This window comes from Rhodotorula toruloides (genome assembly GCF_000320785.1).
Source record: "Rhodotorula toruloides NP11 unplaced genomic scaffold Scaffold14, whole genome shotgun sequence".
Taxonomy (NCBI): domain Eukaryota; kingdom Fungi; phylum Basidiomycota; class Microbotryomycetes; order Sporidiobolales; family Sporidiobolaceae; genus Rhodotorula; species Rhodotorula toruloides.
In genome coordinates this window covers 109,270-137,205 of record NW_015622974.1, presented here as the reverse complement: position 1 = coordinate 137,205, position 27,936 = coordinate 109,270, and the positions used below count along the sequence as shown (strand labels likewise).

The window sequence follows — 27,936 nt, the reverse complement described above, 5'->3', positions numbered from 1 at the left end:
TTTTCCGGTGGTTCGCGAGGGGGTGGTGGTGGTGGTGGTCGGTCTTCCTCCAGGTCGTCGTTGGCTGTACTCGTCGTCGTCGTCGCGTCCTCCTCCGCTCGTTCCGTTCATTCTCCCGCTTCACTCCTCGTACTTGACCCTCTTCCTCGTGCCCGCGTCTCCGGCCTCACACTCCCCCAGCCTCCTCTTCAACTCCCTAATCTCCTCCGCCTGCACCCTAATCACCTCATCCCTCTCCTCCAACACGCCCTCGAGCTCTCCAACCCTCGCCTTGAGATCCTCAAACGCCTGCGCCTTCTTCGCCCGACTCTCCCTCGCCGCCCTCGTATTCTGCTCCCTCCTCCGCGCAGCCTCAGCAGCCGCCTCCTCCTCCGTCGGGACCTCCTCGCCCCTCTTCCTCGCGCGCTCGATCCGGCGCTGAAGCGACTTGGGGACCTTCTTCTCGCTCGTGCGAGAGTCGACCGTGTACTTGCGCTTCTGGATCGGCGCGTCGAGCGCGATGCGTTGGACGCCCACGCCCGGGAGCTTGAGAGGGATCGGGGACGTCGCTTTGCGCGTGCGGTCGCGCGTCGCGTAGGTCGAGGTGGTCGAGCGGCGAGGGACGGTGCGGGTCGGACCGGCGGACGACGAGCGAGGGTTGTAGTCCGCGTCGTGCGAGTCGTCCTCCACTTCGGCTTCCTCCGGGGTTGACTCTTCTGCGGGGGCAGGGGCGGGGGCGGGAAGAGCGGGGAGGACGAGTGGAGTCGCAGTTGGTGCGGAGGCGAGGGGAGGCGGGAGCATGGTCGGCGGCGAGACTTGGATGTCTTCGAGCTGGGTCGCCGGGATCACGGGAGAGTAGACGGGCGTAGGCGGGTTGACGACGGGCGGAGCGACGCTGCTGGATCCAGCGCCGCCAAAGAGCGAGGCGTTCGCGAACGACAAGTCGAGCAAGCCGAGTTCCGGACTGGCGCTGCCCTCGAAGAGCTGGGGCGACGCATCGGACCAGGCGGGCGAAAAGTCGGGCGCGACAAAGTTGAACCCGTCGAGCTCGCTGCCGCCGTACGGCGAGTTGTCGAACAGCGGCGACTGGAGGCTCGCGTCGAGTTGGAACGCGCGGGCCTGCGGCTCGGAGAAGGACGTCGACGAGTTGATGTCGGGGAAAGAGAGGGACTGGCCGAGCGAAGGGGCGGCAGTCGGCCTAGGACGGGTGTCAAGAGGGATGAGGGGAGGGCCGGGGTTCGGGGTGGACGACTGCTGCTGCTGCGAAGGGTTGAGTTGGACGGCCGAGTTGTCGGTGCCAAAGTTGAACAGGTCTTCGGCGAGGAACTCGTTGAGACCGTCTGCAGTCGCAAGCAAGTCAGTCTCCTTGCTGCTGCGAGACGGTGGCGGCGGGATGGAGATGTCGACGAGGTCGCCACGCGCGAGTGCGTCGATGCTGAAGGGGTAGAAGGGGGACAGGAGAGCGCAGAACTCACTCGCAGCGCAGGTGTCCCACTGCTGGGAGGAAGCGAAGAGGGCGTCCAACTCTGCGAGCGAGTCGGCGGCCGCTCCTCCATCCGCCGCGACGAACGGCGACGCGCCAAAGAGCGGCGACGCCGGACGCTGCTGCTGTTGCTGGTCGTGGCGGATCAGCAGGCCCGCTTGGGCGCGGGTGGTGATGACTTCGCCCTTGGGCGAGTCATGTCTCTCCCGAAAGGCCCTCGAGATGCGTGCCGGCGCGGCGCTGCTGGAACGTGTCAACACCATGTTTCTGAGTGTGTCTGGGAGTGGATGAGCCTCACGCGAGCTGGTTGTGGCCTGTCAAAATGGGGTGCGAGTTGACGGGTGTGGCAGTCGCCTGAGCGGGAATGGTGGGCTGTGGGGCGGGGTCTGAGTGGCTCGAGGGTGACCTGTGCTGGCAGTGCTGTCGTTCGGTGGCTTCGAGCGGGCAGACCAGCGATGGGCGAGTGAGGCGAACGAGCGTGACTTGGTGGGCGTCGCAAGCGGGAGGACGACGTCGCTCGCACTCGCTCAAGTGGCTGTTCGAGTGCTGCGAGCAATGTACGATGGACTCATGAGAATTGTCCAGCTACTGCCGCATCGAAAGGAGTGGCTGTTGATTTTCCAGGCGCCCTTCCTTCACTCGACTCGCGCCTCTTGACCTCCTTCCCTTCACTCGCTCGCACTCAACCTCGCTGTACGCTCTCGATGGCCACAGCTACAGCTACGCGCAGCACGACTAGCCCAGGCCGCGCCCGCTCGGCGTCGAACGACCCGCTCCTCGCCCCTCCCGCTGCAGACTACGGCAGTACTACTCCCCCAACCTCGCCGGGCGATGATGCGCAGCCCACACCGAACAGGAACGAAGTGGACGACCCTGTGCTGAACTTGCTCGATTGGATCTGGGGCGAGCAGTGCACCCTGATTGGCCTTGTCCGCGACTCGTACATCGTCTTGGGACTCGTCCTCCTCGCCAAGCTGGTCATTGGCGCATCGCTTCCCATTTGCCTTGAATTCAACAGCGCACTGCCCCAGTCATCTGCCGACATGGTTGACTTCTTCTTCAGCGGGCCCCCTTCCGCTCAAGTTTGCACGGATTGCGGCGTTGTGCAGCGGGACTTGCTCTACCTTCTGTTCGTTGCGATGATGTGGATCAGCGGTTGTATCCTAGTCCCCATTGGACTCATCCTCATCTTCCTCTACATCTGCCTCATGTGGATGCTGCTGGCTGTCTTCGAGGGTACCCTCCTTCTGTTCCCCGGTGTTCTCGTCGGATATTACCTGAAACACATCTTGCATGGCGTCAAACTCGCCTTCTTGACGAACGCTCCGCCCTCACGTCGCGCCATCGCCACCCTCCTCGCGACCCCGCTCGTCCCGCTCCTCACGCACACTCTCCTCGTCCTCCTTGACTTCCGCCTCAGCACCACCTCGTGGACGCTCGTCTACATCGACTCGACAGTCTACCACCTTGTGCGCTGGGCGGAGTGGCAGAAACGGTGGCACAGGGTGCCGGATGAGGAGGAGGAGCTGTACAAGGACGGTGAGGAGGATGGGGCGGACAAGCCGTGACGGGCGGACGGGAGGAGCGGGTGAGTGAGGGATGTACTTTTTATCGTGCAATACAAGGGAAGTGAGCTACGATAGACCTTTGGGCAGCGAGAACGCGAGCGAGGAGGAAAGCCAAAGCAAGCGTGCGGAGGTCTCCTCAGTTCGCTCGCGCGCTTTCGCAGGCAGCTTCTGATATACTCACAGGCATTATCAGCGTTTTCATCAAGCGAGGGGACGACATTGCCATGTCACGCTCCTCGTGACCCGCCTCTTGCGCTCCTCCTCACTCGCAGCCTCGCTCGACCCCGCTGCGACTCTGCGAAGTGCTCAGCTAGACTCTATCCGAGCCATGTCGACCGCCGCAACCAGCGCCACGCTCTCGCACATGCCTCCCCTCGCTCCCGCAACTCTCCCAGTCCCGACTGCTCCCACATCCATGAGCAGCCCCACCGCAGCTACCACGCCTGCGACGGCGGCAAAGCTTCAATCACCGCATGACCCACCCGAGCTCTGTTGGCCTTGGAATGGGCAGGCCACCGTGCTCGGCTTCCTCCGCGATACCGTCCTCGTCTGCATATTGCTGGCTGCCGGGCGTGCGATGTTCGGATTAACTCTTGACACGTTGCGCCCGATGGTGGAGGACTTCTCCGGACTATGGCGCGAGGTGGCTGCGTACTGGTTTGACAGACTCCCGCGCAACGACCCGGGTGCAGGTTTTCCGCTCTTGTCAGCTGTCGCGACGTCGGGCACTGGTATCCTTTGTCTGCTCTTTCTTGTGCTCATTTTTTCCATCGCCACGGGAATTTTTGCCGTCGCATTCGGTCTTGTCACTCTTCTTCATATGCTCTTCGCCGTTGCCCTGGGCGTCCACTACCTCACCTACGTATTGGAGACAAACAAGGTCGTCTCCTCTGATCCTACCCCACCTGCCAGCCACACGCGCCTGCGCGCCCTCTGGGTTACTCCCATCATTCCGCTTACGATCCGCATCCTCCTCGCCCTCCTCCCCGTCCGCTTCGACTCCAAGTCCTGCGCCGTCATCTACACAGCGTCAACGGGTGCGTACCTCGTGTGGTGGGCTGGACGCCAGACGGGCGCGGTCAAGCTGCAGGTCAAGGAGGCTGAGGGCCAGGGCAAAAACGAGTGAAGAGAGGAGGGTGGACGGGCGGGATGAGCCTGCCAATGAGTGGATCGTCCGTAGGTTCTGTATGTCAATGTCGTACCTTCTCAGCGAACTAGAAAGGAAAGGAGCGAATGCACAGACGCAGCCAACCCGCCGACCCGTCCTGCTCCTCTCCTTTTGACTTTCGACCGTTCACTCGCTCAACGTTGAAGGCTGTTCGGAGAGCGGGACCCGATTTCTAGCACCCACTTCTACTGCTGGCTTCCTTGACCGGCACTCGCAACCCCTCCCGTGGCGCTCTTCTCCTCATCACCCAAAGGCGACCGGCTCTTCGTCACCCACGACCAGTCCCTCGTAGGCATCGCCCCATGACACAGCGGCGTGACAGCTCTCCAAGGAGCCGGACTGAGCGATCGGAGCACGACTCGTGCTTGTGCTGGCCGTGGGATGGCAACCTCACGGTGGTCGGCCTGTTCCGCGACATGCTCCTCTTCGACACCGCGTTGAGCTTGGGGCTGGAGTTCTTCACAATAGACGGATTGCCACTGACAACATGCGACGGCGAATCGCTTCCTTGGCGCTGCATCGCTCGCACCTTACAAACCTTTACTCAAGAGTTCTTTGTGCAGCCATACCAAGCGATGCCTTCGGTAGAGGGCTACACGGTGGTAACCAGCGAGGCCTTCGGTTCTTGGCTACTAGGTATCCTTATGCTGTCTGTCGTTGTCTGCGGCATCACCTTTGGTAACCTCTTCCTGCTGATCATTGTTGGATTCCCCGGGTTCCTTCTGTGCCTTGGGTCGCTTGTACCCCTCATCTACACCCTCTACTACCTCTTCAAAGGAATGGCCGGAGTTCTCCGCTCGCCTTCTTGCCTCACGGCGCGAACCATCGCGAGTCTTGCACACATCCCTCTTCCATCGCTGCTGTTGGCTCTTCTGCCACTCCCGCACATTCGTCTTGCCCCTCACGTCTCACTCTTCGTGCATACCTACCTCACAACTGCATCGCTTATCGTCTGGATCAACTGGCAGAAGGATTCGGGGCGGAGCAGGGCAGATTGATGACATCGTACCTGGGTCGTTCTTCGCCCTGCTCTTGCTGTGCAATCCACACGCTGTGACGAGCCCAGCGGGAAGGCTGTGCAACTTGCCGGGCCGAGAGAGTCAGCTGTCGAGCCTTGCCCACTCGCGCCTCTTTCCCCTCCAACCATTCACTCCAACCCCTCTACTCGTCAGGCTTGCGACTGGCTGTTTCTTGCATTGCTTACGCGACAGCTACACCACAGCATGGCCATCGCCGCTGACACCGCCGCCCGCCCTCGCGCTACACCCTGCCGCGACGCCTTGATTCGCTGGAGGAAAGACTGGGAGGAGTCCGTACAGAAGCTCTTGCCTGAAGACCCGGGACGCAGCGAGGAGATGACCGAGATCGAGTTGGCCGGACTGAACGCCTGGAGCAGCAAGCCTACCTGGCACGGCGTTCTTCGCGACGCCCTCATTGTCTGGGCGCGTGTCGCCTTTACAATCGAGGTGGGCCGCCTGAGCTATCGCACAGCAACCTCCGCCTTTGTCAAGAGCCCCGCAGTCCACACCTACGAGTTCCTCATAGCGATCGTTCACTACTTCTTCGCGCCGGAGTCGAGTGAAGCGGGCAAGGCAATCATAACCACGCACACGGTGGTTGTGTGGTTTGTAGGAGTCGGAGTCCTCAGCTTTGTCGGAACGGTCCTCATGCTCCTCAGCTCTTTCCCCTCGTCGCCCTTCTCGCCCTTTGGGGCTGCTTCCTCCTCTACATCTGCCTGCCTTTGTTGTGGTTCTGCCGCCATGCATTCTTCATCACAGGCAAACCTGAGTACGGCTTTGCCCGTCACCCTCTCCCTCGCCGCGCCATCGCTGCGAATGTCCTCCTCGTCGTAACAGCGCCCTTGCTCGTGCGCTCCATCCTTCAACGCCTTCCCTTTGCCTTCGACGCCTTTACTACCGTTGTTTTCCACGTGGCGTTGACTGTCGCGCTCCTCGTCTACGCCATCGACAAGCAGGAGATCCCGCTCGAGCAAGATGCGACGATAGAGCCAACGGACATGGCTGAGAAGGGCGAGAAGGACCAGCTCGGGCTGCTCGTGGACGTTGCCTGATACCTTACGGATGTCAGGTCAAGTAAACAAGAACGAAGCGACCTTTTCTCATCGCCGTGTCCTCCCTTTCTCATACTGTCGCTTCCTCCCTTTCCCCTTCACAAAGTGCAATACAGCTTCCCTAAACCTCTCAAGTCAGCAAGCTCTGCTCAACATGAGCGCGCACAAGTCAGAGAATCCCCTCGCAGGCGGACAGATACGAGGAACGCAATCTCGTTCATTGCGAAGGTCAAAAGCAGTCTACCTCCTCAACTCGCCCACCCAATCCGCCTCAAGCGTAGTCGTCGTCCTCACCTACCGCAGAAACCGCCGCGCTGGACGAGGAGCGACTGGTGATGTTCGCCCAGTCGGCTCGCTGATCTGCTGGTCGAGAGGCATCGAACCATCGCGAATCGACAAGGCGCTCCTTGACCGTCAACAGTAGCCTGCGGATAAGGGCGTCGTCGAGTGTCAGAGGTGGGAAAGATCGAGAGACGGCAGAGGACGGCCGCGCACCTGTAACCCGTCCGAATCGTCGAGTCCTGCACTCCTCCCACCTTCGCAATCTCCTTAGGGTCAACCCTCCTCCCCCACAGCGTCGAGACGAACAAGATACACGAGCTCGCGATCGTGATCGGGTTGCGTCCAGCAAGGACGCCGTCGTCGACCGTCTTTTGACCGCAGAGCGAGCAGGCTCGTTGAAGGGGAACGGGGAGGGCGAGGTGGTTGCAGATTCGGGAGATGAGCGAGTCGAGGTCGGTCGAGGAGGCGCCGTGAGGAGAAGAGGTGTCGAAGAGCTTGTCGATCTGCTTGAAAGCGCCGGCAATCTCCTGCAAAGCCAAAGGTGCTGTCAGTAACGCCGAACGGAGGTGAAAAGGACGACGTGCCTCGAGCGAACATACCTTCTTCGAGACGTTCGTCAGCGCGACGATCTCCTTGAAAGTCCGTGGTACCCGTCCTTGCCGGCAAGCGATAAAGATGCACGCCGCAATGATGGCCGCTTCGCTCTTCCCTCGCAGCGCCTTCTCCTCGTCCACGCGCTTGAATAGCATCTTGCTCGTGTCGATGATGGCCTTGGGCAAGCTGATCGCCTCGCACATGGTCGCAATCTCGCGAAACGCCCCCTGCAAGTCTCGCCCGCTTCCGCCCTGCGCATCTTTCGCTACCCGGCTTGCGGCCATCTGCAGTGCTCGCGCGACTCCCGTATTGTTGTCTTTGAACGAGATGACGGTGCTGAGCTGATCGGTGCTGTCGAGGAGCGGGTCGGCGGGACCACCGACACGCGAAGGGTCGTCGCCGTCAGAGTCGGCGAACGTTCGCCCTGGGAGCGTGCGGGGGGAAAGACCGATTGTTCAATACAGATACTTGACAGACACGAAGAACAGTGAGAGCCATCACGCCGTTTTCCCAGCGGGAGCGGCGCCAGGACAGGTCCTTGAGACCGCCTGGAACTCCCACATGTCCGCCCGTGCGTGCTGACCGCCTTCTCCTCCGACCGCAGCAACTTGGCATCGTATCCGAGTCGAGTTGGAGGGCAGAGGAGAGGAGGAGAGCTCGCTCACATTCTGACCGCGTGTCCACAACCTTGTCTCCCAACACCAGACCTGCGCGATGGGCATGGCGGGGTCAGCTCCGCTTTCTCAATCTACAATGAGCATTCGCGCGCACCGCAGTTCCCGCAGACGAGGTCCCCTGAGCTGAACTCCTCGATGACTTGACCCGTGTCGCCGCAGTCTGGACAAGTTAGCCGTACGTTGAGGTCCTGACGGAACTCTTCTGCCTTCGAAGGCGCAGACGGATCGACCTTGAGCGCGAACGCCTGAGCGAGCGACATCGCGGACGGGTTGTGGCGATGAGAGTTGGGCGATGAGTGAGCGGGCAGACGAGGGGCGTGGGGCTCAGCGGCGAAGCGTCGAGTCGTTCAAGACAAGTCCGTGAGAGGGTCTGGTAGCAGCAACAGCCTGTCAGAGCGTGTGAGCGCGAGCACGAGTGACCAGTTCGAGCGAGAGGGGCGACGTGAGGGTTGTGTGCGGGTCAACCACTGCTGACGGCGCTATGGAGCTGATTGCGTGGCTGCTGCTCACTACGTTCGTCGTAGAACTGCTCGGCTGGGTCGGGACAGACACGCTCGCGGGATACGTGCGTCCTCTTCCTCCCCACTTACTCGCATCTCTCGACACGCTCACAACGCTTCACGCCCGCAGATCTATGCGCCATTCGCACCAGCAGCGAAGCAGCAACGTGCGCAGAAGGCAGAGATCCTGAAATTGCGGGCAGATTTGGCGGCGACGAGTTCGCAGGACGAGTTCAGCAAGTGGGCGAGGATCAGGAGGAAGCTTGACAAGGCCGTGCAGGACCTTGAATCGTCCAGTGAGTGCCAGGCCTCTCGCTGCGACCGCGAGAGAAGCTGAACCAGTCGAACTCGTAGACGCCGATTCGTCCGCTCACCGCCAGCAGTTCAACAAGACGTTCAAGTCCGCCCTCTGGGTTCTCACGACCGTCCTTCCCTTCATCGTCTCGAGCTACCACCGCCGCACACCCGTCTTCTGGCTGCCGAAGAACTGGTTCGGCCCGCTGGGATGGTGGTTGAGTTTCCCCAGCGCTCCCGCAGGTGCGTTTGCGCGGCCACGAGATCCCTTCACTCGCGTTCGCCTTTGCGCTGACGTTTCCGATCTTGCAGGCGCTGTCGCCGTCTCCGTCTGGACGATGGCCTGCCGCCGCACTCTCACCTCGACCAAGTCCGCCATCTTCGCCTTTATTCCTTCTCCCGCCGAGCGGACGGCGCAGCAGTTCGCGAAGGAGCAGGAGAAGGTCAAGGTTGGCGTGACTGCTTCGGGAACGGAGGAGAAGGTGCATGAGAAGAACGAACTGTAACTTGCACGACCACTGGACTAGCGTTCGACTTGCTCTCGAGACTTGCGCTTCGCTGCCATCGTCTGGCTCTCGCACGGAGCGCAGGAGAGAATACTTGAGAGCTTGCATTAAGATGTACGACGGGCACAGTCTGTTCGAAGAGGAGAAGGAAGTCAAATGCCGCTACTGCTTCCGCTGATCCCGCAACCACTGCTCGAAGGACTTGAGCTTCGGGAACTCCTGCTTCAACGCCGCGATATCCGCCGAGTAGCCGACGTCGTGGAACCAGCGCATCATCTGCTTGAAGTCGTGCGGGATGAGCGCGACGACGGCGCCTGGCAGCCACGCCTTGGAGACACGACGGCCGAGGACGCGCGAGTAGGTCTGCTGGACTTCGCGCATCGTGAGAGAGTCGCTTGCCAGGTCGACGTGGCGGCCGGCGAAGCGAGCCGGATTGTTCAGCATCTCAGCGGCGACGTAGCCTGTGCGAAGCGAGCGTCAGCATGTGCTGCTAAGGAGTATAGGAGCGTTGGAGGCGCACCAATGTCGTCCGTCGAGACGAGCTGGAGCTTCTTGCCCTTGAGCGCGGCGTCGAAGAAACCGAGCGCCATCGTGAGCGCGAAGCCGGCCTCAGTCGGGTACTGCGAGCAGCAAGAGGGTCAGCGGCGCGCTTTTCCTGCTGAGGATGAGTACAGACGACGCACATTGTCCGCAAAGGCGACTGGCGCAACCACCGCGTACCGCAAGCCGCTCGCCTTGAGCGCCTCCTCGATGACCGCCTTGGTCTCGAAGTGAGGGACGCCAATTGTGGGAGTGGCATTGGCGACGGACGAGAAGACGAGGAAGGGGAGTGAGGCGCGTTGAGCGGCGGCGATGAAGTTCTTGCCTTGCTGGTCCTCCGTCGGCTGGCCTTTCGTCGGGAGAGTCGTGACTGCGCAGGTCCAGAGAGTCAGCCCTGCTTAGTTGCACAACTCAACGGAAGCTGAACAAACCGAAGAAGGCGGAAGCGACGCCGACGAGTGCCTCGTCGAGGCTGGATGGGTCGGTCAGGTCGCCCTTGACGACCTCGATGCCCTGGTCCTTGAGCTTCTGTGCGGCAGGCGAAAACGGGTTGCGCGAGAGGGCGCGGATTTGCGGCGGCTGAGGCAGGGCTTGGAGGGCGCGGACGACAGCTGAGCCTTGCTTGCCAGTTGCGCCGACGACGAGTGTGACCGGGGAGAGGGCGGGCATTGTTGTTGTTTGAGCGGGCGAGTGGGAGGGCGGGAGAGTGTGTTGACAGGGTGTATAGAGTGAAGAAGGAGAGTGCAGCAGCTCGTTTGCGCCGCATAAAAGCGATTGAAATGCTCTGTCACCCTGAGTAAGCGAGTCGGGGAGAGGGAAGAGACGAAGCCCGAGGGTGAGAGAGCAGGCGGGCAGCGGTGTAGCGAGTTCAGCTCGATACTGTGATCCACTGAGGCGGCACCAGGCAATGTAAGCAATCCTGAGCCCGCGAGAAATTAGTCGGGAGCGTCGTGGTGGGAAAGGTCGAGGAGCAAGTCGTTACGCGCCGTCCTCGCGAGTCCGGGCGAGTCAGGGTCAGGGTCCGCTCTATGAGCGTTCCTCGTCCGTCCTGCGGACCGCACACTGCTCCAGTCGCCCATTCCACCGAGTCCTCCGTTCCAGCTGATGAGAAGTCGAGGACGGCGAGGGAGGTGCGCCGGCGCGCTGAGAAGGGGCTGGGCGGGGCTGACGGGACCGGTGCATCCTGTGTACGCAGCTCCGAAGTCTTCAAGAGCAGTCCAAGCGGCAAGAGTGAGCTGTCGAGATCAGCTCCTCCTCCTCGCCCTCCTTCGCCTCGTCCACACCCGCTTGCACCCTCGCTGAGCTATCTGCTTGGCCTGCGATGCTTTGCTTGCAACACCGGGAACCTTCCCACAAGCTGTTACGACTCACACCCTCTCCCACGCTCCCCCGCCTCCAATCGTCCTCCTCGACTTCCCCCCGACTGCGACTCAACCCTCGCTCCGTGCAAGGCTCTTCGTCAAGTTGACAGGCGTCTTGCTAGCGTCTTGCAGTGGACCTCCGTGCGACGTGCCTGTCTGCGACCGTGCTCAGGCTGTGTCCGCGGACTCTCCGTTGGCGGAACTCACGTCCAGTTCCTCGCTGAGCTTTCTTCCCTTCCGCCGCGTCCCTGCTTCCGCCGCATCCTTGCCTCAGCAGCAATGGCTCACCTGGCGGCGCTCCCGACACCAGCCGACGACCTGCCACTTTTCGCGCGTGGCAGTCCTCCCGCACAACTTCGGACACTTCTCTTCCTTGACTCGAACGCACCGTTCCCGACCATGTCGAGCGTCACAGTCGACGCCGACCTGCTTGTCAGAGCGATGGAGGCGCGGTACTTGCCCTCACGAGTGATCAACGGCGCGAAGGACTTCTGTGATCCGACAATCGGTGCTTGGTGGCACCGGTGGATGCCCCAGATGTGGGGCTATGTACACACAACCCTTCGGCGCCTGACTTCATGGGTTGTCTCGAGTCGCGGCGTAAGCGAGATTAGCCAAGTGAGTTCCAACTCTTTCGCTTTTCGGGTTGAGGCATCGCTTACGCAACAGTGTTAGGCTCTCGGGAATGCATTCTTGCCTGTTCCCAGAGAGCACGGGGAACAAGAACCTGCAGTGCGAGGCATCCTTCACCTCCGATCGTCAAAAAGCTGACGGAACTTTGCGCTGAAGGGCTTCCAAGCCGCTTTGACACGCCTCGAGGTCCACTACGCGTTTCCCAATCCGAGCCGGGTGAACGAAGTCTCAGCGGCGGCAAAAGACGCGTTCCTGCAGCAATTGCACTACATCGAGATTTGGCTACCCGGTGAACCGCTGGTGAGCCTGCTTTCTTGTACCGTTTACTCCTCGCCCAACTGCAAGTGTCGCTGAGGCGTGTATGTCGTTCTTCGCAGCCTTCGCATGACCGCCTCCTCGTCAACGCCGAACTGGGCGGACGGTATCTCCGCCTTCTCTCGCACTTTCGTGCCGCCGTCATGCTGCACCTGCCTCATGTCGTCAACCAAAGCATGTCAGAACTGCAGACCGCCATCCCCTTCACTTTCTTCGCTTCCCTCCCGCTGGACCTCATCGACTCCTTGGTAAAGCAGGCTGCTCGCCCTCGCGGTCCCGACGAAGTGGTACGTAGTGCCTCCTCTGCGAGACTTCTCGCTTGACCAGCCCTCTCATGCGTGAGCTCAACTTTTCGTGGATTTCGCAGCCGCATCCGGAGTCCGTCTTTCGCTACGCCGTCCTCGACGTCTACGACCTCAGACTCGAGTCGGTCATCGCCCTCTATGAACTTGACGTCACCAGGCGCGAGAAGCTTCAGAAGTGGCGCCACGAATATCTCGAGCACCACGCCAAGCGACCAACTTGGTCAAGCGCCGAAACGCCGCACGACGCGCGGATGCGGTCGTGGCATCTCAGCGCCGTTCAAAGCTATTGGGAGCGTCACTGTGGCGCTTTCCTCGAAGACTGGGAGCGGCTGGAGAACGTGCGGATCGAGCTTATCGAGGGGTACTGCAAGACGAAGATGCTGCCGGCCATCGACAGCGTGGTGCGTTCTCTCCTCTTTCGTGATGTTTCACGGCGGAGTGGTGCAAACTGATGAGGGTCGTCACGCGCAGCTGCTCATTCGCTCGCGGATCCACGACACGGCACGTCTAAACTTTCCTTACAGCCTTCTCTCGCCTTGCTGACGCTTTGTTTGCCCAGCCACAGCACAGCTCCAATCTTCACTCTCTCTCTCGCATCTCCCTCCGAGCCGCCCGCCGATACGGGACAACTCCGCAAGCCTGGGCGGCGCAACAGGCGGCGAGGGCTTTCTAGGCCGCAGCACCCTCTCCTTCCTCTTCTCCTGCTAGACCTGATCTTTCACTTAGAGGCGATTAGACTGTATCACTCGAATTTGTATGTCGATATCGCGGCGAGAACGAGTTTCACGAGAGAACGGAAAGCCCAAACCTTCGCAAGTCGTTGTGCAGCCCCAAGTCGCTTGCTCATCCGTCGACTCTCACTCGTTCGAACGATCAAGCGCAAAGCCTCCTTCCACCTTTCCAGCGTACGCCCTACACGTCCGCCCACTCATCCACCCAAACGCTTCAACCTCGCCTCTGCCGCCCTCGCCCTCTCCTCCCTCATGACCCTCATCTTCTGCTCCTCGCTCAATCCCGCCCTCTCGCGCTCCTTGACCGGCATCGGCGGACCTCCTCCCAACCTCTTCGGCCCGCTCCCTCCCGCAGCCGACGCCGCAAGCTCCCTCGCCTTTTCCCTCATCCCCTCCTCTGCCCTCCTCTCTTCCTCCTCCCTCTTCCGCTCCTGCTCCTCCCTCTCCCTCTCCCGCGCCCTAACACGCTCACGCTTCTCCTCCTCCCTCCTCTCCCTCTCCCTCTCCACCCTCTCATCCAAACCCCCCGGCACCCGTCCCCTCCCACTCCAATCCCACTTCTCCGGTTCGCGGTGGAACGCGAATCGGAATTCGTTGCGTGTTGGGCGTGAGGGGGAAAGGTCGTAGGGTACTTTGCTTGGGGAGGTGGGAGAGGGAGAGGGAGGGTATGGGTAGGGCGAGGCGTTGTAGGGCGGGTCGAGGAATAACCGCACGAGCTGGGGTTGTCCAGCCGCAGCCGCGAGATGGAGGAGCGTGGGCGTCTGACGCGCTTCAGGCATCCACTCTGGCAAGACGCCCCACACCTCGCCGGAGAGGGAGAGGTCGGCGCCGTATTTGTCGAGAAACGTCCGCGTCGAGTCGAGGCGTCCTTTGCGAACCATCTCCGTCAAGCGAGTCCAGCGATCTCGGACGAGTTCTTCCTCCTTCGAGAGCTTCGGCTGCTCCTCCGCCTTCTCCTCCTTGCGCTCCTTCTCCTCCTTCCTCACCGGTGCAGGCGGCGGCGCAATCGACTTCAAGTACTCCCTATCGAGCGCCTCCAGTTCTCCCCTCGAGAGATGCCCCACCCTGACCCTCGTCAACTCGGCCCAACACCTGCCCAACTCGCTCAGGGTCGGTCGCTTGGTAGGGAACCCGAAGCCCCTGATGCGCGGGTCGGTGCGGACGAGGGGGGAGGAAGGGAAGAAGAAGGTTTTGTAGGAGGATTTCGAGGCGCGGAGGAAGATGAGGGAGGAGGAGGAGATGTGGGAGGACCAGGAGGTGAGGAGCGCGCCGACTTCCTGCGAGCGCGCGTATGCAGCGACGGATATCGTCAGCTTCGTTTTCCTCGTGACTAACCCCACCCACGTCGTCTGGAAGCCAGGGCGAGAGGGGGGAAGAGACGACGAGGACAAGAGAGCGAAACGAGACGCACATCGTTCAGCATCGCCTCGTTGTGTCGGCGAATCTGCGCTCCCGCACTCTTGGCCTTCCCAATCGCCGCGTCGTTCGCGCCTTGTCCACCTCCCTGTTTCCTCCGCGCTGTCAAGGCCCATCCTTATCAGTCATACCGTCCGGGTCGGCGAAGGAAAGGGGAGGGGGAGAAGACGCACTGGTGTACCGATGAAACGTCTTTGATTCAAGAACCACCACTTCCCGCTCCTTCCCCTTTCCCCCCTTGGAGCCACTCACGAGTTTAGGGCGGAGGGAGATGACCCATCCAGCAAAGTGTCCTCCTCCGAACATGAGCATCGTCCACTTCCTCTCTCCTCCTTCTCCCTCCTTCTCAGGCAGCTGCAGCGCGCGCAGTTCAGAAAGGACCGCCTCTCCCTCCTCCTTACTCGGGAGCAACCTCTTCCGCGCCCCCGCTTCAGGCAACGCAGCGCGGTGGATCCCATACTGCGTTTCTAAGCCTTCGGGAGAGGTGGGCGCGTCGAACCACTCGAGGGGCGACTTGGGACCGGCGAGAAGGGCCGAGTCGAGGTCTGAGTCGTCGAGGGCGGAGGGGGAGGGGGAGGAGAGGGTTGTTTTGGCGAGGAGGCGGGAAAGGGAGGGGTCGGCTGATGTGCTGGTAGTGGGGCGGGAAGAGGAGGGAGAGGAGGAGGAGAGGGAGGAGTCGCTGTCGGAGAGGGAGGAGTCGGAGCCAGAGAGCGAGTCGGATAGGTCTGCGCGCCCCCGTCAACCACTATATGAGCATCTCCTCACTCCCCTTCAACAGGGATAAAAGGGAAAGAGCAGCGCCAACGTACCTTCGACTAGCTGATTGAACGCCTGCTCGCTCACGGGTGTCGGTTTCCCCTGCAACTTCAACTTGACGTTGTACCTGTACCAGTCCGTCCTGTAGTGCTGCTTCAACCCCTCGAGCGTATCGAACGACGCGCCCGTCAATGCGCAGGTGTACGCTCCTCCCCTCCTGCCGTCATCGAGGCCGAGTGGGAGGTCTTGGGTCGCAGGAGTGGGTTCGGCGGTGCGGTTCGAGGGGTGCAAGGGATGGTCTGGCGGGATGACGAGTTGGCGCGGTGTGAGGTGGTTGATGAGGTCAGTCGGGAGCTGGAAGAGGTAGAGGTGAGAGGCGGGCAGGCGGGTGGCAGACGACATGTGTGCCCGGGTGAGCGGGAGCACGAGTGAGCGTGAGAGTGTGCGGTGAATGGCTGCACGCCGCTGTCCTGGCAAGAGAAGAGTGAGAGTGAGAGTGAGAGCGAGGACGAGGACGACGTTGAGGAGAGGGATGTCGAGTGGAGACTGACTCGCTTAACACGACTGTGACTCGCTATTGAACTTACCAAGTAGCTACAGAGCTACTAGTCTCCCGCTGGCCATGCCCCGCCCTCGCCTGCGCACCCTCGCCCTCGTCGCTCCCTCGCCCGCCTCACACCGCACCGCCTCGACAGCCGCACCCCTCCAACCACGCCACGACACGCGGTGGCAAGGGTGGCAGCCCACAATCGGACTCGAACTGCACGTACAGCTCAAGGGGAATCCGAAACTCTTCTCCCGTGCGTACAGGACTTGCTCATCCTCTCGAGGAGGAGGAGGGGGAGTTGACATCTCGCTCGCTTGCTCGTGCGGGTTTGGCTTGTCACGCGCACAGATGAGACGGCGACGTACGATGCGACGCCCAACACACACGTCGCGCCCTTTGACGCCGCCTTGCCCGGCACGCTCCCCGTCCGTCCCTCTTCCCCTCCCCTCCTTCCTCTCCCTACCTCCCTCCCTTTCTCTCCCCAACTAATGCAACACCTTCGCGCGCAGACTCTCCACCCAACACCCCTGCGCCTCGCCCTCCTCGCCTCCCTCGCGCTCAAATCCCAAATCAATTCCCTCTCGCGCTTCGACAGGAAACACTATTTCTATCCAGACTTGACGCCTGGGTGGCAGATCACGCAGCGTTACTGTACGTTTACGCGATCTCTCTGAAGGGAGAGGGAGATTGATGTAGTTTGTATTTGTGTGCGGGTTGGACAGCTCCACTTGCGACGGGCGGATACGTGCGCGTCCGTACCCCTCCTCTACGCTCGAAAGGGGCTAAGAAGGGGAAGGGGAAAGCGGGAGATGAGGGCGGTGCGAAGCAGGAAGAGGGGGACGAGTTCTTCACTGTGAGATTGGAACAGGTCCAGTTGGAGCAGGTGCGTCCCGCCCTTCCTTCTCCTCCTCTCTCCCTTCTCTCGTTCGAGTGGAGTAGACTGATTAGAGAAGCGGATGGGGACGCACAGGACACCGCCAAATCCTTCCACGATCCCTCCCTCCCCTCCGGCCCAGGAACCCTCGTCGACCTGAACCGCGCAGGTGCAGCGCTGATCGAGATCGTCACGAAACCTGATATGCGGTTCGTCGCGCCTTCCCTCCCCCCTCTCCCCTCCCAAGCTGATGTTGGCTGGGGAAATTCGCGTAGGAGTCCGGAGGAGGCGGCGGCGTTCGTCAAGGCTTTGCAGAGTATTCTGAGGAGCTCGGGAGTGAGTGGGGCGAATATGGACAAGGTGCGCTTCCCTTGCCCTCCCTCCCTTTCTCTCCCCGCCTCCTCCAAAAACGGCTGACGCGAATCACTGCAGGGCGAGTTGCGCTGCGACGTAAACGTCTCCGTCTCCCCTCTCTCGTCACCCGGTTCCGGCACGCGGTGCGAAGTCAAGAACCTCAACGGCGTGAGGTTCATTAGTGCAGCGATCGGTCTGTCCCCCTTCCTCCCCTCCCCTTCCTCTCTCCCTCCTCCCGACCCTCCTCCCTCGAGACTGACTCGTCGCATCCCCCGTGCAGAATCCGAGATTCAGCGGCAAATCGCGCTCCTGCAAAAAGGCGAAGAGGTCGAGTCCTCAACCCTCGGTTTCTCAGCCCTCACCCTCTCAACCTTCCACCTCCGCTCGAAAGAGTCGTCTCCCGACTACCGATACATGCCTGATCCCGAACTCTCTCCGCTCGCTGTCCCAGCGGAATTGGTGAGCAAGTTGCGGGGGGAGGTAGGCGAGTTACCGCTTGAGAGGGAGGAACGTGTGCGCGAGACGTATGGATTGGGCAGGAGGGAAGTGGGAGTTTTAGTGGCGCTTGGGGAGGGAGAGGAAGGTGCGGAGGGAGAGGGGGATCAGGGGGTCGGGGTGAGGTGGTTTGAGGAGATTGTCAAGGGCGGCGAGGCGAGGGAGCCAGAGGTCGTCATGAATTGGTGCGCTTTCCCTTCTTGCCTTCTTTTCTCCCTTCTTTTTCCACATCGCACTGATGCAGAGGGTGGGGTGGGCAGGTTGATCCACACCCTCCTCGGCGTCCTAACCCGCAACTCCTGCACCCTCTCCACCTCGCCTCTTTCTCCCTCAGACCTCGGCGCACTGATTGATGCGGTGACCAGCAAGCGGATGAATGGGACGGAGGCAAAGGCGGTTTTGGGCGAGTACGTCGCTGCGTCGCGCGAGGGGCGGGGAGGGAAGGGTGGGTTTGCGGAGGTGTTGAGACGGGAACTCGCGGCTCGGCCTGCACCGTCTCCGTCCTCCTCGGCACCCGACGCAGCAGCCCAGGACAACGACTTGACCGCCCTCATCGACTCTATCATCTCTTCCCACCCCCTCGAAGTCTCCAAGATCCGCGCTGGCCAAACGAAGGTCATCCAGCGCCTCGTCGGGGAGGCTATGAAGCGCTCAAAGGGCCGAGCGGACGCGAGGAGGGTTGCGGAGGAGATTGGGCGGCGATTGGGCGTGTAGCTCTCAAGGTGCGAGGGTGGAAACGACGACTTGCAAGAAACGATTGGGTGCGGGTAGTTGAGACCAACAAGCATGAGTTGAGAAGGGAGAATAAGGAGGACCGTGATGCGTGGGTATAAAGAGCGAGAGGAGAGAGGGGGGCCGAGGTTGAAACGGCTTTTTGTGGGAGGGTGAGGGATGAAGGAGGGGGAGGTAGACGACAACAATGCACAGATGAAAGGGAAGGCACGACGAGTGAGCGAAAGGCGAAGGACGCGAGCGAGGGGAAGAGGGAGAGAAAGGGAAGTCGCGCGCCGCCTAGACGACCGACCCGAGCGCCTCCTTCCTCGTCGTCCCGTTCGCGCCATCAAAGTACGGCTTCTCGCCTACGCAGACCGTCCTGTCGCCCGACCGCTCATGGCCCTTGAAGTCGAACGTCGCCGCATGAAGGACCGCCGCGTTATCCCAGATGCACAACGTGTCCTTCTCCCACCTGATCCGTACCTGCGCGTCATGCGCCTGAGCCTGCACCTTGTAGAGGTAGTCGAGGATCGCGCGCGACTCGTCGAGCGTGAGTCCGACAATCCGTTCGGTGAAAGTCGGGTTGACATTGAGCGCATGGAAGCCCGTCACGGCGTTCGTGCGAATGACGGGATGGAGAGCCTCGAAGTCGTCGCCGACGTTTTCGGGCGCTCCGCGCGGACCGAGGTGCAAGTCGTATCCGAATCGGCGCGCTTGGTCGCGGAAGACACGGCCGGAGTGGATGGCCGAGAGAGAGGAGAGCATGGCAAACATGGCGGGGGAGAGCATCGAGGCGTGCGCGTAGGAGCTGTAGAACATCGTATCGCCGCCAGTCGGGGGCAAGGTCGTCATGCGCAGGGCAGAGTAGCGTGCCGGGCGTTGCTCGAAGGACTGCGCAGCGAGGGAAAGTCAATATTCGCTCCGAACAGACTGATTAGCTCGCTGTGGCAACTCACGATGTCCGAGTGAATGCCCTGCGACGCCAACGCCGACCGCTCATCCTGAAAATTAATCTGCCGTCCCATCGCTCCCGCAACATTCGAGATCGCTCCAACCGTCGGACGACCGTTTTCTCCCAGCTCGGCGGTGGGGTGGATGTGCAGGCTCGAGTCGGAGGGTGCGCCGGAGGCTTTGCCGAGTGCGAGGGCGAGGGAGGACAGTTCGTCCGGCGTGAGGTCTTGCGCGGGGAAGACGCAGACGCCGTGGAAGGAGACTGGAAGATTGGCAAGGAAGTCGCAGAATGTGCAACGAGGTGTCGACGGGAATGGAGAGGAAGAAGGCCAAAGCAAACCTCCGGTCAACATCCGTTTTCTCGACTTCCGCAACAGTGAACGAGCGAAAGCAACGCACTGAGGTACGCCAGCTCCCTGAGCATCTCCTCCCGCTTCGGGTCGTCCTCAGGCAGCCTCAACACGTCCCGTACCTGCAACTCGCGCGTGAACTGGAGACCAATGGCGGGCGTCAACTCGGCGGCCCGGTACTCGTCGAGGTGGTGTGTCGAAGGGCGGGCATAGGGCGTGGCTGCCTTGCGAGAAAGGGAGGGCGAAGAGGGTCGTGTGAGAGGGGGCGTCGGAAGACCCGCGGCGGCGGCTGAGGCTGACTGGGCGTGCGAGGGCGCGGCGTCTGCTTTGAGAGGGAGCGACAGCGTCTCCTTGGCCGCAAAGGGCGGGACAGTCGTGGTCGTCGCGGTAGCCATGGGCTGACTGAGTGCGCGGGAAACAAAAGAGTCGCGTGCCGAAGCGATGAGCGAGCGGTTCGAGGGCGGGCTTGTTCGAGGCGGGTGATGCGGTCGCTCGTCGTCGATAATTTGCAGTGTCGCGCTCGTTTGCCGTGCGTTCGCTGTCGAGGACGGAGAGGTCGAGGGAAGAGAATGCGAGGGAATTTGAGCGAGCCGAAGTCGGGGCCGCCTCGAAGGGGTCTGGAGCGCACAGGTCACGTGCCGAGGGCGAGAAAACGGCGTCGGTGTGTCGCGAGCGGGCGTCGCAGAGGGAAGCAGGCAGTGTGTGGGAGAGAGCGAACGTGTCAGTAGGGCGTCGGCGAGTCGAGGACAGCTGACGCACCTCGTCCCTTCTGACCGATAATCACGCAATATGAGGGGAGAAAGGCGGAGGGGCAGTCGTGATACCGTCTCCTAGCTGCGGAGAAGAAGCATCGCCTCGAGATCGTCGTCGCCGCCTTCGTTCGACGCGGGCGGAAGCAGTGCAAGCGTGGGGGAGTGGAGCGGGACGTCCTTGAGGAAAGGAAGCCGTTCGTCGAGGTGAAGCAGGTTTTTGGGCGGTCTCCGGGAAGCGGGCCCTTCCTTGACGCGTTTACGACGTCTTGCACCGCGCCGCACAGCGTCCCCGGCGGGTGGTCAAGCGCATAGCTGGCGAGATGGACCCGGGTCGAGGAGCAGGAGAGCAATTCACGGGGCAGAGCGCGGCGCGAGAAGCAGGTTGACGGGCATGGCCAAAGCCTTCTGAGCGGTACCTAGCAAGCCAGCATGCAAGTGAGGCGTGTTGTCGAGGTCGAAGAGCGAAGAGCGGATGAAGACACCGGTTGACGTCTCGCTCGCCACGCACACAGCTTTGGACCGGCTGGAAGGCGCTGTCGGTGACGATGTGCTCGTCAACTAACGCTGCGTTGCGCCAGAGTGGCTACGAACGCCTTCGTACACGCTCACTGACCCGCTCCTCCTCCTCGACTTTCGCAAGGCGCAAACGCTACGACGCAGGATCGCGGAGACGTGCAGACGAAGTGACGGCCATTTGGGCTACCCATAAACGCCCCAGGGACACTCGCCCGCCGTCAAACGCGATCGTCGCCCTTCCTCCCTCCCGCCTCACTAACTGATGAAGCGGTGCCCTCGCCCTCACGCGCCTCCAAGCGCCTCGATGAGCGCACGCAGACGCCTATCAGTAGCGGGACCGTACGCGGAACCCAGTCGTTTCCTCAGCCGGCGCTTGGCTCGCAAAGAAGTCGACCATCGCGCCGTCCCTCCGGATGAGGAAGGCTTCTTTGGGCGAGGTGGACGGCTTCGCTGGCTTCGAGGGAGGGATGGCGCGCTAGCAAGGGATCGTTGGGAAGTGCTCGCTCGCTGCTTTGCCCTCTACCGCTCACTCGCACGCGTCCGACCTCGCTCGTCCTCCTCCCGCTCACAGGCGACGACCTTGCGTGAGTGGCGCTTTCGTTCGCACGTTGACGGAACCGCCGCATCTCGTTCGGCACCTTCCAGAGCCCCTACACGCGCTAGCATCCGCTTGGCCACGCTTCATTACCCGGCTCTCTGAGCGATTGTGCGTTCATTGCCCGTCGCTTCTGAGCGAACTGGCGCATCGAGACTCGCTTCGACGGCGTAGGACTGACTTCATTCGTTGCGCGGTAGACGTTGAGTGCGACTTTAAGCGGCTAGACATCGCAGCCCCGCCACAGTCGTCGACGCAGCGACTTCCGACTCGCCTTTCCACCTCTTCCCTCTCTACTTCACCCTCCTCTCCTCCGACACACTCCATCCTCGACCGACACCATGAAGACCCTCACCCTCTCCTCCGCAACCCTCCTCCTCTACGCACTCGGCACCTCCGCCGCCCCCGCCCCCATCGAGCACGACAAGCGCGCCACCACCTCCGCACCCATCAGCCGCGTCCTCTTCAAGGACCGCAGTATCACTCGCGTGCTCTGGAAGGATCGGACTGCGACGAGTGCGGGGCCGACGTTTTATCCTGCGCCAGTGAGCAACCCGAAGAGCTCGGCGGCGACGTTGAGTCGGCCTGTGACGACGACGAGCAGTCGGGCTGCAACGACCACGACGATGAGTAGGCCGCCCACGAGTAGTGCGACCACGACGAGCAGGCCTGCGACGACGACTAGTCGCGCCGCGACGACGACGTGCGTCTTCCTCCGTTCTTCTGTTCGTTCGATCTGTGCTGACGCTTCCTTGCGCTCCCTTATATCTCTTGCCGCCGTCAATGCGAATCATTCACTCTGCACGCCTACGCCATAGCAGTACCCGCGCGCCCACCACCTCCGCCGCTGGTTCGCCCCTCGTGACTGTATCCTCCTCCTCCCGCACAACCACTACAACCTCCGCCGCCCCGACCTCCACCGCAGGAGCCGACATTCGCACCGCCGTTTTGGACGAACACAACCGTTTCCGCGCTCTGCACGGCGCCGCACCCTTGACCTGGTCGCAGACCCAGGCCGACGCTGCGGCTTCTTGGGCGTCGCACTGTGTTTTCCAGCACTCTCAGGGCGCAGTCGGGCCGTATGGAGAGAACTTGGCTGCGAATGCCGGGGAGGGGACGGGCGTGGCGGCTGCGTTGGCGGGGATTCAGTTGTGGGAGGACGAGGCGCCCAACTACGACCCGGCAAACCCGACGTACTCGCACTTTACGCAGATGGTGCGTGGTCTTCAAGCTTGTCGTTGAGCTTGCGCTGATCCTCAAGCTCGTGCAGGTGTGGAAGTCGGCGACCAAACTCGGCTGCGCTCTCCAAGTCTGCGCGCCAGGCTCGATCTTCGATGCGCAGTACGGCAACTCGGAGTTCCTCGTCTGCGAGTACGACACGGGCAACGTTATCGGCCAGTTCGCGCAGAACGTCCAGCCTTAGACGGTGGTCGACGTCGATTTTCGCCTCGATGAGGGCGAACAGGCGGCAACATCCACGACGGACGCCTCGCGTTCGTCCGTATGGACTCTCCAGCATCCGCAACGTCGTTCTTGTATCCCTCTAGATGCAACGCGTCCGTATTGACTGAGTTCGGCATGTACGGGCAGAAGAGGGAGGAGAAAACGGCGAGAAGGCTGTTCACCCGCTTCCGCAGCTTCGCTCGCTTTCCGGCTGGTTCGTATACTCTCCTTGCATCTCGACCTCAGCGCCCGCGTCGCCTCGTCGTCAAAGGAGGATGTCCCTCGTTGCCGACCCTGACGACGTCGCTTTCCCGGCGCTCTCCTCTCGACCACACCGCTCACATCTCGCTGTGAAGCTGGTATTCGCGCCTCCTGCTACAGAAGACAGTCTCCTCACATTCCATCGCTTTCGCACCCCGCGGCTCCATCTCACGCTCGTCACTCTTCGTCGCCGGATCTCCTCTCGCAAACGAACGTGCCCACCGACACGCGCAGGCTCTGGACCGCACGACTGAGTAGCCAGACACTACGAGGGTGCATTTGACGACCCACGCGACCCGCCAGCCAGCCCATCTCGCGCCGTCGCCGTCGAGTTCGGCCCCATCCCACTCGCCCTCCCCAAGGACTCTCGTCGCCCTCACCTCGTCGAACGGATGCCCTGCTGAGTGTGACAGTCTCTCACGAACCACCTGCATCTCACGACCCCGCCACCGCCGCCCGTCTTTGCTTTCCGCCCTCTCGCCCCAACCCAACCCCGCCTGTTCGCCGACCCCCTCTCAGCACGTTCGACCTCCTCTCCTCCTCGCTTCCTGACCCGCCAGACCCGTCCATCGACTCGCCATGAACACTCTGCAGTATTTTCTCTCGACCCTCCGACCCGCACCGCCTCCTAGTCCGAGAGCGAGCACCTCGGAACTCCCGATCTCTGCCAGTGTCGCGTCTCCCGCGCGAAAGGATGCGTCGGATGTACCTGTGCAGGTGCAGATGGACGAGATGGAGGCTGAGGAACGGCGAAGGGGCGCGGAAGAGGGGCGGGGCGACTTCGCCGGCGAGGTCGAGCGAAGGCAGAACGAGGAAGGGCTCGCTGCTGGACCGCCGCGAATCGGGATCGTACCGCCCAGTAGACGGCCGAGTTGGAAGGGTAAGGCGAGGGGTGCGGAGGGCGCGGCTATCCTCGCGACGGAGGATCCGCTGCGTGACGGCGCGACCGTCAAGACGGAACTCGAGCGAAACGAGGGGATTGAGTCGTCTTTCATCGACGAGAAGGTACCCGTCGCCCAGGTGTACAACGACACAGTCGCGCTGCGGGACCCGGAACCTCCGCTCGACTCGTCAACCCTCTCCGGCAAACCTCATCCCGCCTCTTCGTCGCCCGCCTGGCCGTGGATGACCCGCCTCGCACGGTGGTGGCCGTTCCGCATCACCGCTTCGATCTACGTCCTCGTCCGCCGCTTCCTCTCCCTCTTCGGTCTCCCCTACTCCCCTCGATCCGGCTACAACGCGCTTCTCGCACCGACTTTCTCGACCGAGCACGGTGCGGACGGCGACGAGGAGAGAGGCAAAGGCCGGACGAGATTCGTCAGCCTCGCTCTGACCCTCTCGCAACGCTCCCTTCCTCCCTCCGACTCCCGCATGCTCTCCCCGTCTCCCTCTCCCACTCCCTCACCCGGCATTCCCCGCGCTCCTCAGCCTCCTCCTCGCCTCACGCCAAAGACCCTCGTCCTCGACCTCGACGAGACACTCATCCACTCGACCTCGCGGCAATCTAGCTCGCTTGCACGGCGGGCGCCGAAGGGCCTCAAGATGCGCGTTGTCGAGGTCGTGCTTGATGGACGCAGCACCGTGTATACGGTTTACAAGCGGCCCTGGGTGGACTTCTTCTTGCGAAAGGTGCGGGCGAGCCTTACCTTCAGACTGGGCGGTCTCGCATTCCGAGCCCGGAGCTGATGAGTAGCCGGCAAACCGGACAGGTTTCGTCCTGGTACACCGTCGTTATCTTCACCGCTTCCCTGCCGGAGTACGCCGAACCCGTCATCGACTGGCTCGACGGCGGAGACGGGCGCGGAGGAATGGTCGCTGCGCGGTTGTTTCGTGCGGTATGTCTGCGTGCTTTCCCTTGGTCTACTTGAGCTCGTCTGTGGGCAGTAACTGACCTTCGTCATCGGACGTGAATCAGGACTGCATGCCGCGCAATGGCTCATACGTCAAGGACCTCACGGTCGTCGAGCCGGATCTCAGCCGTGTCTGCCTAGTCGACAACTCGCCCGCAAGCTATGCTGTAAACCAAGGTGCGTGCGCTCGCGTTTGCACAGAGGGATCCGTAGCTGACCGTCTACGCTCGTCCTTTGCGACCTCCGCACCGCACAGCCAACGGTATCCCCATTGAGGGCTGGATCAACGACCCCAACGACGAATGCCTCCTCGACCTCCTCCCCATGCTCGATTCTCTCCGCTTCACCAACGACGTCCGCCGCGTCCTTGGCTTGCGCGGGTTCGGCAAACGCGAGTCTGGAGGTGGAGGGGTTGGGATGGTTGCGGGAGGCGCGAGTAGGGGGAGGATGCGGTGATTGTGTATGAGTGTATCTGGACGGAATGTATCAGCTGGTACGGAGCGCGCTGAGGTGAGAGGAGAGCGGTGTCCCCAGGCTGCGAAGGTCCTTTTCGGGTGTGCTTGCTCCCGCTTTCCTCGCTCAGTTGCAGTCACTACCCTCGATGTAGTGCTGTCATTGTTTGGAGGCTTTGTTTGGCCACTTCCCGCGCGCATCTCGTCCTTCCTCGCCCCATCTCCCGCGCTCCCTTCGTCTCTTCACCTCACTCGGCTCAATCTTCTTCGCCTCAACCAGCTCCAGCCATGCCTTCGGGTCCCCGATGGGCCCGATACCGCTCTCCGACGCCACCTCCGAGCCACTCTCGCCGTCACCACCCGCGAACTCCGTCTCCTCCACGACACCCTCGTCGCCGCTCTCCCTCTCCCCCCCGCCGCTCGTACAGCTACCGAGACGATTACCGACGTCGTTCTCGCGACTATTACGACCGGGACGACCGCTGCGCTCGCCGCTACCGCCGCTCCGACACTCCTTCGCCTCCTCCTCGCCGTCGCAGGAGGACGAGGTCGCCTACACCGGACCGCTACAGGGACCGCGACTACCGCTCGCGTCGAATTTTCCGAGACCGATCTCGCAGCCCAGACCTCATGTACGCCACGACTGAGCGCGCGCCGATCCGTTTCTTCGACTCGTCGAGGAGTCCGGCCATTCGTTCGAGTTGGCGGCAGGGGACGTCGGACATCGTCTCGGTCCCGCTTGGCACAGCGTCGTATGGGTTCTTCGAGTCGCCCAAGGAGGTTCGGGGCGGCCGGAAGGGCACGTTTGAAGAGACGGTCGAGGAAGAGGGCGAGTTGGGAAGGTCGAGGGGAACTACGAGGGGCGGAGCGGTCAAGCTCAAGCGGAAGGCGCCAGAGATGGTGGGAGCCAGCAAGATCGACGAGAGGTTCGTCGAGAAGCGGATGAAGCAAGAGGCGGAGGATGCGATGGAGCTGGATGAGGAGCAGTTCGAGCAGCGGTACAACCACGGCAACAAGGCTCACGCCGTCAGCAAGAGGTGCGCCTAGTCTCTCAAGCTCTCCGCGACAAGCTCACTGACTCGGACTCCACGCAGGTCGACGAAGGACGACGGTCGTTGGGACCACGACTGCTTCGACCCGGACGCGCCTGCTTCCCTCGTCTCGCCTTCTCCGTCTCGCGAGTCCACCCTTTCCGCGATCAAGGTTCACGTCGGCTCAGCAACCGAAGATCCAGCCTGCAAAGGTATGGCGGTCGCCCACCCGGACGAGGCGACGTTCGGCTCGACAGTCGTCGATTCGGCTTCCGACAAAGCAAGGCGGTTCCTCGACGCAATGCGTCTTACGAGACCGCAGCAACGCACGGCCGGCAACCAGACTGCGCAGGATGGCAAGTTCAGGAGTGGTCTCGAGGGCAGTAAGATCCTCCTCATCTCGCCTCCTGCCTCGCCTTCGATCGTCGACGAGCCAACTGGCTTCCGCCACCACGGCCCTCTCGCCGACCCTGCTATTCCCAACCGCCAAATCCAACGCGACATCATCGCCGCTTCCCGCCCTCCGGCCGTCTTCCTCGGACCGCTTCCCTCGGACCTTACGCGCGTCGAACTCGTCTCGCTTCTCGCGCCTTACGATGTCGTCGACTGGTCGGAGGTTGGGCAGACGGACGAGCAGGGTCATCGCACCGAGATGATGGTTCTCCAAGTCCAAATGAAGGAGGACGAGGGAAAGGAGGCGGTCGAGTTTGATGCAAAGAAGGGTATGCTGCGCTGCCGCGGCAAAGTCGTCAAGGTTCTCGACGTTGAGAAGCGGAAGAAGGAACTGGCAATGGCGGAGGAGGTGGGCAAGGATGCAGGAGCAGCTTCGACTGGGCACTTCGGTGAGTTGCGCGAGGTCCTTTGGCGGTGTTCGCACCGAGCGAGGCACACGCTGATCCGCTTTCTCAATCGCGACCTTGCGCAGACTTTCCCGCCCGCTCTGTCGCCTTCCGGCTTCGCGGCGGCGGTGTCACCTCGAACGAGTCTTCAACGGCGTCGGACAAGGCGAGCGAGCTTGCGACGCGCGAAATGAACTTCGATACTCTCGCATCCAACTTCGACCGCACGGCCCGTCTCCAATCTCACGTTCCCGACGATCCACTCTCCGACGACTTCCTCAACGATGAACTTCCGTCTCGCATTGCTCTCTCGCCAACTCCTTTCGGCCTTACCTCTCCGCGCTCAGAGCATCTCAGCGTCGCCAGTCGCAGCGCCACGCCCACCTCGCCGCGGTATACCCCTCCCTCGCACTGGGTCCACCCCGAACGCATCAAGTCCCCCTGGGCCTATCTCGGCGAGCACGACGCCGACCCTTACGCGGAGCGAGAGAAGGAGATCGAGCGGGAGATGAATCAGGAGGTCAGGGTGTGTATCGATAGAAGGAAGGAGAAGATGGTCTTGAGGAGGGTTGAGACGCTTGATTTGACGGCTGGATCGGATGAGGAGGACAGCGATGGCATGTGCAGCAACGCTCGAAGGAGGAGTGCTCTGGCTTGGGATGGAGTGGACGGGCTTAGCTTGACTTGATTATCCTCGCCTTGCTTGCAGTCGGACCTCTCTCGCTTCTCCCTC

At 62.0% G+C, this 27,936-nt stretch overlaps 14 protein-coding genes across 14 annotated transcripts; 9 read left to right on the top strand and 5 right to left on the bottom strand.

Annotated features, from left to right (window-relative positions):
• Positions 1-120: 120 nt before the first annotated feature.
• Positions 121-2,059, bottom strand: RHTO_01582 (transcription factor; the record flags this gene model as incomplete). Its single annotated transcript, XM_016415263.1, has 4 exons — positions 121-1,319; positions 1,455-1,702; positions 1,761-1,997; positions 2,052-2,059. The coding sequence occupies 4 exons, from the start codon at positions 2,057-2,059 to the stop codon at positions 121-123; spliced, it is 1,692 nt and encodes a 563-aa protein (XP_016272641.1).
• Positions 2,060-2,166: 107 nt separating this feature from the next.
• On the top strand, positions 2,167-3,030 carry RHTO_01581 (uncharacterized protein; the record flags this gene model as incomplete). The annotated part of the gene is made up of 1 exon (XM_016415262.1): positions 2,167-3,030. The coding sequence occupies one exon, from the start codon at positions 2,167-2,169 to the stop codon at positions 3,028-3,030; it is 864 nt and encodes a 287-aa protein (XP_016272640.1).
• A 328-nt stretch (positions 3,031-3,358) lies between these two features.
• On the top strand, positions 3,359-4,156 carry RHTO_01580 (uncharacterized protein; the record flags this gene model as incomplete). Its single annotated transcript, XM_016415261.1, has 1 exon — positions 3,359-4,156. One exon carries the CDS (start codon positions 3,359-3,361, stop codon positions 4,154-4,156), a length of 798 nt encoding a protein of 265 aa, XP_016272639.1.
• A 1,265-nt stretch (positions 4,157-5,421) lies between these two features.
• RHTO_01579 (uncharacterized protein) lies at positions 5,422-6,269 on the top strand (the record flags this gene model as incomplete). The annotated part of the gene is made up of 2 exons (XM_016415260.1): positions 5,422-5,817; positions 5,877-6,269. 2 exons carry the CDS (start codon positions 5,422-5,424, stop codon positions 6,267-6,269), a joined length of 789 nt encoding a protein of 262 aa, XP_016272638.1.
• A 271-nt stretch (positions 6,270-6,540) lies between these two features.
• RHTO_01578 (transcription initiation factor TFIIB) lies at positions 6,541-8,082 on the bottom strand (the record flags this gene model as incomplete). The annotated part of the gene is made up of 5 exons (XM_016415259.1): positions 6,541-6,694; positions 6,765-7,078; positions 7,151-7,569; positions 7,811-7,852; positions 7,917-8,082. 5 exons carry the CDS (start codon positions 8,080-8,082, stop codon positions 6,541-6,543), a joined length of 1,095 nt encoding a protein of 364 aa, XP_016272637.1.
• Positions 8,083-8,303: 221 nt separating this feature from the next.
• RHTO_01577 (protein of CHD5-like protein family) lies at positions 8,304-9,122 on the top strand (the record flags this gene model as incomplete). Its single annotated transcript, XM_016415258.1, has 4 exons — positions 8,304-8,387; positions 8,453-8,618; positions 8,677-8,859; positions 8,929-9,122. The coding sequence occupies 4 exons, from the start codon at positions 8,304-8,306 to the stop codon at positions 9,120-9,122; spliced, it is 627 nt and encodes a 208-aa protein (XP_016272636.1).
• A 162-nt stretch (positions 9,123-9,284) lies between these two features.
• Positions 9,285-10,331, bottom strand: RHTO_01576 (NmrA-like domain containing protein; the record flags this gene model as incomplete). Its single annotated transcript, XM_016415257.1, has 4 exons — positions 9,285-9,583; positions 9,643-9,742; positions 9,806-10,032; positions 10,094-10,331. The coding sequence occupies 4 exons, from the start codon at positions 10,329-10,331 to the stop codon at positions 9,285-9,287; spliced, it is 864 nt and encodes a 287-aa protein (XP_016272635.1).
• A 359-nt stretch (positions 10,332-10,690) lies between these two features.
• Positions 10,691-12,949, top strand: RHTO_01575 (uncharacterized protein; the record flags this gene model as incomplete). Its single annotated transcript, XM_016415256.1, has 5 exons — positions 10,691-11,641; positions 11,813-11,956; positions 12,034-12,258; positions 12,339-12,677; positions 12,836-12,949. 5 exons carry the CDS (start codon positions 10,691-10,693, stop codon positions 12,947-12,949), a joined length of 1,773 nt encoding a protein of 590 aa, XP_016272634.1.
• Positions 12,950-13,204: 255 nt separating this feature from the next.
• Positions 13,205-15,581, bottom strand: RHTO_01574 (C2H2 finger and ankyrin domain protein; the record flags this gene model as incomplete). Its single annotated transcript, XM_016415255.1, has 4 exons — positions 13,205-14,284; positions 14,419-14,525; positions 14,597-15,148; positions 15,233-15,581. The coding sequence occupies 4 exons, from the start codon at positions 15,579-15,581 to the stop codon at positions 13,205-13,207; spliced, it is 2,088 nt and encodes a 695-aa protein (XP_016272633.1).
• Positions 15,582-15,801: 220 nt separating this feature from the next.
• On the top strand, positions 15,802-18,163 carry RHTO_01573 (aspartyl-tRNA(Asn)/glutamyl-tRNA (Gln) amidotransferase subunit B; the record flags this gene model as incomplete). The annotated part of the gene is made up of 9 exons (XM_016415254.1): positions 15,802-15,979; positions 16,075-16,151; positions 16,236-16,377; positions 16,449-16,609; positions 16,697-16,809; positions 16,876-16,960; positions 17,033-17,147; positions 17,235-17,634; positions 17,710-18,163. The coding sequence occupies 9 exons, from the start codon at positions 15,802-15,804 to the stop codon at positions 18,161-18,163; spliced, it is 1,725 nt and encodes a 574-aa protein (XP_016272632.1).
• A 297-nt stretch (positions 18,164-18,460) lies between these two features.
• On the bottom strand, positions 18,461-19,859 carry RHTO_01572 (protein of taurine catabolism dioxygenase TauD/TfdA family; the record flags this gene model as incomplete). The annotated part of the gene is made up of 3 exons (XM_016415253.1): positions 18,461-19,054; positions 19,120-19,376; positions 19,514-19,859. The coding sequence occupies 3 exons, from the start codon at positions 19,857-19,859 to the stop codon at positions 18,461-18,463; spliced, it is 1,197 nt and encodes a 398-aa protein (XP_016272631.1).
• A 1,809-nt stretch (positions 19,860-21,668) lies between these two features.
• Positions 21,669-22,750, top strand: RHTO_01571 (Allergen V5/Tpx-1-related family pprotein; the record flags this gene model as incomplete). The annotated part of the gene is made up of 3 exons (XM_016415252.1): positions 21,669-22,030; positions 22,149-22,542; positions 22,598-22,750. The coding sequence occupies 3 exons, from the start codon at positions 21,669-21,671 to the stop codon at positions 22,748-22,750; spliced, it is 909 nt and encodes a 302-aa protein (XP_016272630.1).
• Positions 22,751-23,610: 860 nt separating this feature from the next.
• RHTO_01570 (NLI interacting factor-like phosphatase) lies at positions 23,611-25,337 on the top strand (the record flags this gene model as incomplete). Its single annotated transcript, XM_016415251.1, has 4 exons — positions 23,611-24,660; positions 24,741-24,866; positions 24,947-25,058; positions 25,138-25,337. 4 exons carry the CDS (start codon positions 23,611-23,613, stop codon positions 25,335-25,337), a joined length of 1,488 nt encoding a protein of 495 aa, XP_016272629.1.
• Positions 25,338-25,621: 284 nt separating this feature from the next.
• Positions 25,622-27,891, top strand: RHTO_01569 (uncharacterized protein; the record flags this gene model as incomplete). The annotated part of the gene is made up of 3 exons (XM_016415250.1): positions 25,622-26,370; positions 26,428-27,206; positions 27,290-27,891. 3 exons carry the CDS (start codon positions 25,622-25,624, stop codon positions 27,889-27,891), a joined length of 2,130 nt encoding a protein of 709 aa, XP_016272628.1.
• Between the last annotated feature and the right edge of the window lie 45 nt (positions 27,892-27,936).